General features: G+C 64.6%; 2 protein-coding genes across 2 annotated transcripts in view; both read left to right on the forward strand.

The window, feature by feature from the left end:
* COL7A1 (collagen type VII alpha 1 chain) overlaps positions 1-7108 on the forward strand; it is a 35084-nt gene extending 27976 nt beyond the window's left edge. Inside the window, 21 exon segments of the mRNA XM_030043687.1 lie at positions 41-76; positions 216-251; positions 341-397; positions 786-857; positions 1130-1201; positions 1301-1336; positions 1420-1500; positions 1590-1643; positions 1862-1915; positions 1992-2054; positions 2159-2221; positions 2511-2627; positions 2988-3065; positions 3151-3199; positions 3409-3457; positions 3538-3573; positions 4032-4122; positions 4501-4584; positions 4887-5006; positions 5719-5898; positions 6026-7108. Of these exon segments, the coding sequence (XP_029899547.1) occupies positions 41-76; positions 216-251; positions 341-397; positions 786-857; positions 1130-1201; positions 1301-1336; positions 1420-1500; positions 1590-1643; positions 1862-1915; positions 1992-2054; positions 2159-2221; positions 2511-2627; positions 2988-3065; positions 3151-3199; positions 3409-3457; positions 3538-3573; positions 4032-4122; positions 4501-4584; positions 4887-5006; positions 5719-5898; positions 6026-6316 (1719 nt within the window). The 3' untranslated portion in view covers positions 6317-7108.
* Positions 6945-10376, forward strand: UCN2 (urocortin 2). The gene is made up of 2 exons (XM_029996340.2): positions 6945-7010; positions 9467-10376. The coding sequence occupies exons 1-2, from the start codon at positions 6945-6947 to the stop codon at positions 10049-10051; spliced, it is 651 nt and encodes a 216-aa protein (XP_029852200.1). The 3' UTR covers positions 10052-10376.
* The last annotated feature ends 78 nt before the right edge of the window (positions 10377-10454 follow it).

Here is a 10454-nt window from a genome sequence, read left to right on the forward strand (position 1 = left end):
CCGGGCCACCCCCTGACCACCCCTCTCCTCTCTCCTGCAGGGCTTGCCTGGGAACCGGGGGGAGCGTGGGGACAAGGTAAGGGACCCTGGGGGCTGGAGAGCCAGGGGCAGGGGGCGCGAACGATGCACCCCCAGAGATTAGGGTCCCCAGGGAGGTGCTGCCCGCTCCCTGCCACGCATCCTTGCAGCGTCTCACCATCTCACCTTCCTCTCAGGGAGACGTTGGGGCCCCAGGGCCCAAGGGAGACAAGGTGAGTCCCCGGGGCTGGGGGGCAGTGGGAGGGAGGGCAGCAGTGCTGGCCCCCCCCCACTCACCCCCTCCCCTCCTTTGGGTGTGCAGGGCGATACTGTGGTAGTGGAGGGGCCCGCCGGAGCACGGGGCAGCAAGGGGGAGCCGGTAAGAGATGTCCCCATTCTCCCTGTCCCCCTCTGTGTTGTTCCTTTTATCCTGATGGGCAGGGGCTCTCCTGTGCATCCCCCTCCCCAAGGCCCTGCCTGCCCTGCTCCTGGCCCAGGGCAGCTCCCAGCCCTACAGGTTTGATCCTGCACCCCCTCTCCTGAGTGGCACAGGACAGTCCCCCCCCCCCCACCTCTGCCTGCCAGAAGAGCTGGGGGGGCTTCTTTCTGCCAAGGGACCCTCCCTCGCAGAGCACACTGTCCCCTCTCCTTCAGCCATACCACAGACACCTCTGTCCCTGCCCTGGGGGGGTCTGTCCTCCCCACCCCGACACGTGTCTGAGCATCTCCCTGTCTCCTGACCCCTCCTGGTGTTTCCCCCTTTGCAGGGAGAGCGTGGCCTGAAGGGCACGGAAGGGGACAAGGGAGACAAGGGGGAGCAAGGCATGCCTGGAGAGAAGGTATGGGGCTGGGTGGGCTTGTGCAGGGCTGGGGAGTGCTGGGTTGGGGACCACAGAGGGCTGCAGATAGGGTGATGGACAGAGGGACCAGGGCATGGTGGCATCACTCTGCCCCACATGCTGGTGCTTGTGGGTACCCTGGCACAGTGCTTGGCATCCCAGCAAGGGGAGCTGCCAGAGCTGGCCTCGGAGGCCACCGTGGCTGTGCCATGGCCATGCCGTGGCCGGAGCTCTTCTTCCTGCCCCGAGTCGATCTGGGTTTCTGCTTGCAGGGGGCGAGAGGCGAGCAAGGTGAGAAGGGCTCCACGGGCTTCCCCGGGGCACGTGGCCCCGGTGGGCAGAAGGTAAGGAGCTGGGCATCCCTCACTGCTAGTGGGGTGCTGGGGGGTGTCGGGGGTACCATCCCCTTCCCCTGCCCTGACCGATGCCTTTGCCTTCCCCAGGGAGAGGTTGGAGCATCGGGAGAGCCCGGCGAGCCGGTGAGGAGCCATGTCTCGGTGCCACTGCCACCCCACCATGGGGCAGAAGCAGACCCCCTGTCACACTGTGTGCTCTCCTGCAGGGCCAGCCCGGCCGTGATGGGATCCCTGGAGCCCGGGGAGAGAAGGGCGACATGGGACCCCTGGGCATGCGCGGCCCCAAGGTGGGTTGGTCCCTCTGCCCGCCGGTGCTCTCCCAGCCAGGACCCACGCCAGCTCAGCAAGGCTCTGACTCCCCTCCTCATCCTTGCAGGGGGACCGGGGCATGAAAGGAGCCTGCGGCCTCGATGGGGACAAGGGCGAGAAGGTGAGTGGGTGTCCACAGGGTGCCACAGGAGCCCGGACGGTGCCTGGAGGCTGCGGCCCTTTGGATCCCCTCTGCCAGCCGGCAGGAGCAGGGAGATGGCTGAGGCTGGAGCTCGGCCCCGCGGCAGGGGCATGGGGTCCCCTCCTCTGCCCGCGGCTCTGGGGTGAGCATTAAGGAGCGCACGACTGACCGCCCTGCTTCTCTCCTGCCTGCTGTAGGGAGACCCGGGAATCCCGGGGCGCTCGGGGCTGCCGGGGAGGAAAGGCGAACCGGTAAGCATCACGCTGGCACTGGGGTGGGATGGGGATGCACGGCAGGTGGCTGATGGATGTCTGCTTTGTCCCCCAGGGAGAGCTGGGTCTGTCAGGGCCACCAGGCATCCCCGGGAAAGAGGGGCTCATGGGACCCAAGGTAGGTTAGGGCAGTGCCAGGAAAAGCTGTGCTGGCACTTCAGCCCCCCCGGCTGCCTGTCCCCCGCTGCCTGTCCCCCGCTGCCTGCCTCTTCCTCTTCACAGGGCGACCGGGGATTCGACGGGCAGCAGGGAGCCAAAGGAGACCAGGGGGAGAAAGGAGACCGGGTGAGCGGGCTGGGAAGGGACGGTATGCGTTGCACCATGTTGCTTTTACCAGGACCTGGCCTTGGTCAGAAGCACATCAGAGCCCGATGCTCCCAGAAGAGCCGTCCGGCACTGCTCTAAATTATGTCACTAAATTATAAGTGACAACAAATTCCCACACTCTTTACAAGAAGGCGCCAGTGCCAGTGCTTTGGGGATGCCCAGCTGCGGGGTCAGAGGATGCCCATGGTGCCTGCTCTAGGGCCGGGGGGCTCTGACACCCCCAGCTTCACACTCTGCTCTCCTGCAGGGCGCCCCGGGCATTATCGGTGGCCCCGGTCCCCGGGGTAGTGACGGTGCTCCTGGCCCCCCCGGGCCCCCAGGAAACGTTGGTCCGCGAGGTCCCGAGGGCATGCAGGGCCAGAAGGTGAGTCCCCACCGCAGCTGGCCGGTCCCCCTCCGGGTGCCGTGAGGAGGGGAGGGTCCTGTCCCCAGAGTGGGGTGAGGGGTTGGTGGCATCAGGAACCATGTCTCAGCTCAGTCCCTGCCCTGCCAGCTCACTGGCTTTGGGGTCCTCCCTTGTGTCCCCCTGCCCAGGGAATGGGAGCCTGAGGGGTTGGGACCCTGCTTGTCCTGGGGCTGGGCTAGACCCGTTCCTGTCCCCATCCCCACCTGCACAGGTGTCCCTGCACTGAGGGGATGGGGAAAGCAGAACATCCATGGTGGCTGAGGAGAGCAGAGAGGCTCCAGAGCCACCAGCCAGATCCTGAGCATGTGTCCTTTGCAGGGGGAGAGAGGCCCCGCTGGACAGTCGGTGCCAGGGGCCCGCGGCGTGCCCGGCATCCCTGGCGAGAGAGGAGAGCAGGTGGGTGAGCGGGTGTCCGGCCCCGGGCAGGTGAGCCCCAGCCAGGGCCAAACTCCCACCTCCCTTCTGCTTGTCCCTAGGGCAGTCCTGGCACCCAGGGGCTCCGTGGGGAGAAAGGGGAACCGGGCATGACGGTAAGGAGCCAGGAGGGACCTGGCTCAGACTCGCAGTGCTCAGGTCACCGGGGTGGGAAGGGGTGTTGGATCCATCCCACTGCCACTGACTGAGGGCTTTCCCCCACCTCCGGGCTCTGCTGGGGCCCGGGGAAAGGGTTTTTCCTCTTCTCTAATTGCACCATCCCCCATTGCGACGTGGGTCCTTTGCCCCTCCGTGTGTCCGGCAGGAGGAGGAGATCCGCATCTTTGTCAGGCAGGAGATGAGCCAGCACTGTGGTGAGCATCGCCCATCACTGCCCCGGGGCCGGGGGTCTGGTCCCCGCTGCCCCTGACCCCCCACCCCGTCTCTCCCGCAGCCTGCGGCGGCCACTTCCCACGGCGCCTGGATTCACGTGAGCACTCAGGTTGCGGCTCTCCCTTCCTACCCCCCTGCCCCTGCCCCTGCTCTGCACGTGTGGTACCAAAGGGGGTCCCAGCACCCAGGTGTGCCGCTGGTTTTGGGGGTGCTGGAGGTGGCTGGGATCCTCCGGGACCCCCTTGGTCAGGGCCAGCATCAGTGTGGGACCATATGCAGGGAGAAGGGATGGTGCATGACAGAATTGATGGTGCAGCAGGGATCCCCAGGGGCAGGTGGCTCGGGATGGTGCCAGTGGGGTCCAGGCACTACCAGGGTCTACCCGACAGAGAAGGGACCACGGGGACTGCGCCTCATCCATGCTTGGGTGCCGGAGCTGGGGCAGGTGGCCTTGCAGGGGCCAGGACTGCTAGAGGGGAGGGTGAGCTGGAGGAGTGGGCTGGAGGGCTGGGGGCGAGGGGTGGGCTGGGATGAGGTGGGTGCTTTCTCTCCAAGGAGGCTGGGGGGCTCAGGCCAGGAGCAGCCTCCACTCTGTCCAGGGAGGAGGAAGAAGCGTGCGCCAAGAGAGGGAGCACGGCCCAAACAGGTGATGGAGAGCCCGGACGACCTACAAGATCTGGCCCTGTGGGCACACGTGCCTCCCTGTGCCCATTGTCATCCCCATCCCCATCCTGCTGGGCTCCCCACGGCCGCTGTCCCACTGGGCAGCAGCTCCTCCCGCCTGTCCCTCCTTCGGGAGCCCCCAGCAGCCCTGGTCTGCAGTGCAGAGAGAGGAGGGGGTGTCCCCAGGTTCCCCATCCCTGGCCATGTACCCCGGCAGGCTGCAGCAGTGCTGGGGCAGTGCTGGGCTGCTCCACGCTTCCAAGGGGTGGTTTCCTCCCGGGAGGCAGGGGGAAAGCGCCCCGGGCCCCCTCGCCGCCTCTCTGACTCTCTGATGCCTGCGCCGTGTCCTTTGCCCTCGCAGGGCTCTTCCCCACCCAGCCATTCCCTGCTGGCAGCGCTCATGCAGTCCCTGTGCTCAAGTTGTCACACACTGAGGAAGAGGAGGGTGAGTGTCATCCCTGTGCTTTTAGTCCCCATCCCCCTTTTCCCCTGCTCCCTCTCTGTGGCTGGTCACGTCCCTGCCCTCTGCTTGCAGGCACTGAGGGATAATCCATCAGTGGCCATGCTGCCGGTCCCAGGGGGCTTTAATTAAAGAGCGGGGAGAGGAGAGGGCAACTATGGGGGTGTGTGCATGTATGTGTGTGCGTGCAGGTGTGTGGCTGTGTGCCAGGCTGTGGCTGGGGGGAACAGGGTGGAGGGGACAGAGTGGGAGATAAGGTGCTGCTCACATCCAGTGCTGTCTCCCAGGGCAGGACAGGCGAGTCATGCTTGACACTGATGATCTCGAGTATGAGAGCGTGTATGGGGATGACGAGGACTACGATGAGGTCCCCGAGATGGACAGCTCGGAGCAGCCTGCGATGGGCGGTGAGCTTCCCTGCGCCTGCCCGGCACCCGAGGATGGAGCCACCAGGGTTGACCATGGGGCTGCCTGGGCTTTGCTGGGGTGATACCTCCACATCCCGCCTGGCAGCGGGTCCCCGCACCCTCTGGCTGGGGGGATTTGCAGCCCCCTCGCTGGCACCCAGGCAGGGTGCGCGTTCCCCATCACAGCACTGTGCCATGCACGCTGCGCAGTCCTCGTGCTCCATCCCCCTCACTGAAGCCATCACCAGCAGTGACAGATGGTTTGCTGGGCTGGTGGGACCTGCTGCCCCTGGCAGGTTTCCTGTGCTCCTGGTCTTGAGCTGCAGGAGAGGATCACAAAGCCCCCAGCAGAGCAGGGAAGCCCTGGCGGCAGTAGCAGCATGCAGAGGGTCCCTTTGGTACCCTTCCAAGGGACGCTGTGGCCGTCATGTCCCTGTGCCGCCTGCCTCCCAGCTCTACCTCCAGCTTTTGCTGGGAGCTGCCCCTGTGAGAGGGCTTGCCCAGAGCAGCGTCTCCTGCTCTCGCTCCCAGCACTTGGGCAGGGCAGAGAGATGTCCCCTCCAGCCAAACCCTGCCTGCGCTCAGCTGGGAGCCATCCACTGCCTTCCCCTTCTGGGGTTTCTCCCCCTCTGCCAAGTGGGTCCCGCTCCCTCCATCGCTGGTGTGCTGCCGGCTCCTGCCTGCCCTCACCATCGCCGTTTGCACCCCGCAGCTGAGCCCTGCAGCCTGCCGCTGGACGAGGGGGACTGCCAGCACTACACGCTGCGGTGGTACTACAACCAAAGAGTCACCGAATGTCGGCCCTTCGTCTACAGCGGCTGCAGGGGCAACCTCAACCGCTTCGACAGCAAGGAGGAGTGCGAGCTGCACTGTGGGCAGCACCCAGGGGCAGGTAGGCACCGCACTGGCAGGTCTGGCAGCATCCCCACCCGGTGCCGCGAGCTCGGTCAATGCAGAGCCGGAGGGGATGATGCTGGTCCCCCACCTCGGCTCTGACACCCCCTTGCTTCTCTCCACAGATGCCCGTGGCGTTGCCAGCGGCAAGGTGGGAGGGCAGTCAAAGGCATAAGTGCGGGCAGTGTCTTGGCAGGCAGGGCTGCCCGGCGGCAGGGCCCGGCCGCTGCCCCGGCCGGGGCTGGGCTGCCCGCAGTGGTGGGGTCCACGTGCCCACCAGCCCCCGGCAGGAACCTGGTGCTATTTCTAACGTGTCTTTTTGCTGCTCATGGGTTTTTCCTTTCATATCAGTTTTATTGCCCATTAAGGTGAAACTTGTATCAAATGGGAAACCACGCACCCCCCAAGTCTTTTAACCCCCTTTCCCACCTGGAGGTTTCCTGGGCTGTTCCCAGTTTGATTTTTAACTTATTTGCTGCTGATGGGATAGCGCTTGGCCCCATGCCCCCTCTCCCCTGGCCCAGGAGTGGAGCTGGGACTTGGCATGGTTGCGCTCCCCTCGCCTCATCTAACACCTTCATCCCCTTCCCTGCCCCTCCACAGACCCCCAAACCCCTTCCCCATTCCCCACTCTCTGCCAGGGGAGGCAGTCCGCATCCCTGGGCCAGGAGCTGCCTCCTTGCACGGCATCCCTCACCACCCACCCCGCAACCAGCTCCATCTGAATAAATTTCACCTTAACCGCAACTGGGGCCCGGTTCCCCTTTTGCGGCTGCGATGGTTTGGCAAAGAACTGTGGGGAGGCCGGAGGCTTTCTCCGTGCGCTACCCTCCAGCTCGCACGCCTGCCAGCAGCACATCTGTTTTCAATCGGGGGGGGGCTTGCCTGCACCCCCCAGCCCATCGGGAAAACCCTGAGGATGGTGCTATGTTAGAGGAGGTTCCTGCTCGCCTATGCTCGCTCTCAAAGGCTTCATGAAAGCGATGTTGGCTCCTGGGGGTCCACAGCCCCTGCCTCCCCCAAGCCCCAGCGCCAAGTGGGGACATGCCCCCCACTGCCTCGGGGCCCGGGGGCCTGCGGGCTGCTGGGCGGGCTTTGTGGCACCCATACGTACCGCTGCTCTCTGTGTATATCTGTATACAGCGAATGTATATGCGTACCAATGCGGGGGGGGTGTGTGTGTGATATTAAAGCTGTGCTCATGGGGAGATGCCATGCTTCTTGGTGCGCCGCTGAAGATGCCCATGGAGACTGGGGCCAGCTCTTGAGCCAAGCGTGCCCACTGCCCACCCCAGCTGGGATGCCCTTCCCAGATACTCACTGCTGGCAGTGCTGGCTAGGGGTCCTCACCCTCCCCGGGACCCCAGCGCCACATTCCCGTGCCCGGCTGATGCAAGCCAGGCCACAACCCCCCGGCCGCGCCGTGACGTGTCGGCACGCGGAGCTGCGGTGATGCATGATATGCTGGGTGAATCAGCACCACTGGCTAATTTTGGCTGCTGGGGGTGAGTTCCTGGCCATCCCCGGGAGGAGGAACAGAGCAGGCGTTATTTCCTCTCCCTGCTGCTGCCAGGGAGGCTGGCATGGGACGGGTCACCCTGCGGCCATGGGGGTGGGCATGACCCCCAGCGGTCTGAGCCCCAGCCCCGGGCAGCCTGGCTCCTCGCCCCGGCCAGCCCTCCAGGCTGAGCACTCACCAACTCATCTCACACAGGTGCCTGCCCAGCCTGAGAGCCCCTGGGGGCTCCCACAGCTGCTAAGGGAGGAACTTTGGGGCAAAACCCTCTGTGTGGGGCTCATCCCACAGCAACACCTCCAGGCCGCTACCCACCGCAGGCAGCTGGCAGAGGGGCTGGGCCAGGCTGGGCTGGTGCAGGTGGGCTGCAAACCAGTGGCATCCCAGTTGGACTGAGTGAAGGTGAGCTGCAAACCAATAGCATCCCAGTTAGACTGGGTGAAGGTGAACTGCAAATCAGTGGTGTCCCCCAGCTGGACTGGTGCAGGTGGGCTGCAAACTAGTGGCGTCCTTGTTGAACTGGTGCAGCTGGCTGCAAACCAGTAGCTCAGGCAGTGCTCTGGGTTTGGCACAGCAGGGAGGTGACATGTCTCCAGGTATGTCCCCCAGCTGGCCAAGGCCAGGGAGTCCATTCAGGACGGCAGCACCAAACCAACACTGGGGAGATGTCGCGTGCGGCACAACGCCTGGGGAGCTGGCGCTTGCCGCCAGTGCCACAAACGCTGGCCGGCAGCAATGGGTGTGTGTTTTCTCCCTTCCTTAAGTGATTAACAAAAGCTGACAGGAGCAGGAAAGCTCAATTAGATGGAGAAAAACCATTTTGCGAGTCAGACGTGAAATAATAATGCCTAAGCTGCCCCAGGTTCCTGGAATCCCCTCAAAATGCAGCTGATGGAGCTGCGAGGGGCACGTGCCCACCCACGGCCTGGGATGATTTCATCTGCTATTAGGCAAAATGTATTAATAACGTTGTCCCCATCCCCCCCCCGCATGTCACCCTCCACGGGTCGGAGGTGGAGCTGGGGGCAGGATAAGAGCCAGGGCTTGGCAGGGAGCAGGGCAAACCCCAGCTCATGGTCCCCGCACCTGGGAAGCATTGCCTGAACATCGGGGGGACAAGGACCTGCTGAAAATGGTGAGGCTGCGCTATTCAGTGGTGCTTTCCAGGGGGCTTTTAGCTGGGAAATGGGTTGCAGGGGGTTGGATGCTTTTCATTACCCACTTCCCAGCAAGTTAAACCACCTCCGGCTGCCTGCTCCGGTACTTTCCCAAGGGCTTCACCCTGGAGATGGGTTGCAGGAGGCTGGATGCCTTTCACTGCCCTCCTTCCCGCTGGGCGACTGATTCGGGGGAGATGCAGCCATAACAGCAGGATTTGTGCGGCAGTCCCCCCACACCCATTCTGACCCCCACCCCCCCTGGCACAGCACCCTGACCCCCACCCTGCGGCACAGCACCCTGCATCCCCCGGGGCCCTCCCTGGGACCAGGGTTGGGTACGGGGCAGAGGAAGATGCTGAGGCTCGGCACAACTCTGTGCATGTGGGCGGACTCGTGCCCTTGTCACCCCACTGCCACCGACCCGCTGTGTATTTTAGGCCAAGTGGCTCGTGTCCCTCCTGGGGGGGTGGCTTTTGCCCCAGAGAGCCCAGCAGCCCCGCGGGGGATGGCATCCACTGGGAAGGCGTGGGAGGAGGAAAACCCCACTGCCTGCCCAGCCCCGAAAACCCCGGGCACATCACGCTTCCCTGGCCAAAGGGAAGGGTCCGGGCTGGGCAGCAGCCGCGGTCCCCAGGCAGCCACCGCCCTGGGTGGGAATATCCCTTCCCCTGAGTGGCAAAGGGCTGGAGGGTGTGAAATGGAGGGGACAGCCAGTATCTGGCCAGGGGCTGTGGGAAAGGACAGGGACACCCAGCTGATTTGCTTCCCACATCCCCTTCAGCCTCCCCAAAACTGCCCCCCATGCGAAAAGGTTAAAATCAGGGTGGAAAACTGAAGGGTCCCCAAAAGGAAGGTGAGCCCCCACCGCCGGGCACGGCCAGCTGACGCAGGGAGTGGGGGGGGGCTCTGCGTGTGGCACCCTGGCAGGGACCCGTCCTGCCTGGAGGGCTGCGGGGCCGTGGCAGCGTGATGGGGGGGGACAATGCTCAGCGCCGGCTGCGTGCTCCCCGCAGGCACTCCTGGCCGTGCTGTGCTGCAGGACGCTGCTCACCTTCCTGGTGGTCCTCGGGGTGCCGGCGAGAGCCTGGAAGGGGCCAAGCCATGAGCAGCTCCCGCCAGCCCCCCGAGCCGGGGACGGAGGGAAGCTGACGAGGCAGGAAACCGCCGGTGCTAACGAGACGCTGCCAGATCTCCCTGAAATGAGGAGGGGTGACCACGGATCTGGGGAAGGGTCTCATCCAGACAAAGCCAGCCCGCCACTGCTAGAGGGGTCAGCAAGAAAAGCATCGCCCTGGCCGATGAGCCCAGCTGCCAAGAGACCTGCTCCCAGGAAAAAGGCGAGAAAGGTGTCCCTGTCACTTGATGTCCCCACCCATGTACTGAAAATCCTGCTCGACCTGGCCAGAGAGAAGGAGCTGCAGGCCAAGGCGGCCGCCAATGCCGAGCTGATGGCCCGTCTCGGGCGCAGGAAATAAACCTCCCCGGCTGAGCGCGGCTTCTCGGCCACGGCTGGAGAGGGCAGCGGGGCTGCCGGGGGGCACGGGCAGAGAGGAGTGCGGGGCGGCATCGGTGTGCCTGTGAGGGACTGTGGACATGGCACCTTGTTCTCCCGGTGCCCATGGCACAAGCAGCAGCCACGGGAGGACTTGAGAGCACCACTGGAGAAGACACGGCCGGGTTTGCCTTCACTGGGACCAGTGCCAGAGCACAGCTGGGTCCCAGCCCTGGGCACCACAGGGATTTCTGTGCCTGGCTTCGCTCCCCATTCACCCACCGCTGGGATGTCTCCAAAGGGGCCTTATCCAGCCAGGCAAGTTTTCCCGTGTATCGCCTCTCTCTGGGTGGCTGCAGCACACAAAATCCTCCACAAAACTCAGC

This window comes from Aquila chrysaetos, chromosome 20 (genome assembly GCF_900496995.4).
Source record: "Aquila chrysaetos chrysaetos chromosome 20, bAquChr1.4, whole genome shotgun sequence".
Classification (NCBI taxonomy): domain Eukaryota; kingdom Metazoa; phylum Chordata; class Aves; order Accipitriformes; family Accipitridae; genus Aquila; species Aquila chrysaetos.

Bases quoted from the DNA above. Each gene is read 5' to 3' on its own strand.
- UCN2 (XM_029996340.2), top strand. From the start codon at position 6,945: ATGCCCCCCACTGCCTCGGGGCCCGGGGGCCTGCGGGCTGCTGGGCGG. The intron at 7,011-9,466 runs GTACCGCTGCTC...CAGCTGACGCAG, and splicing joins GGGCTTTGTGGCACCCATAC to GGAGTGGGGGGGGGCTCTGC.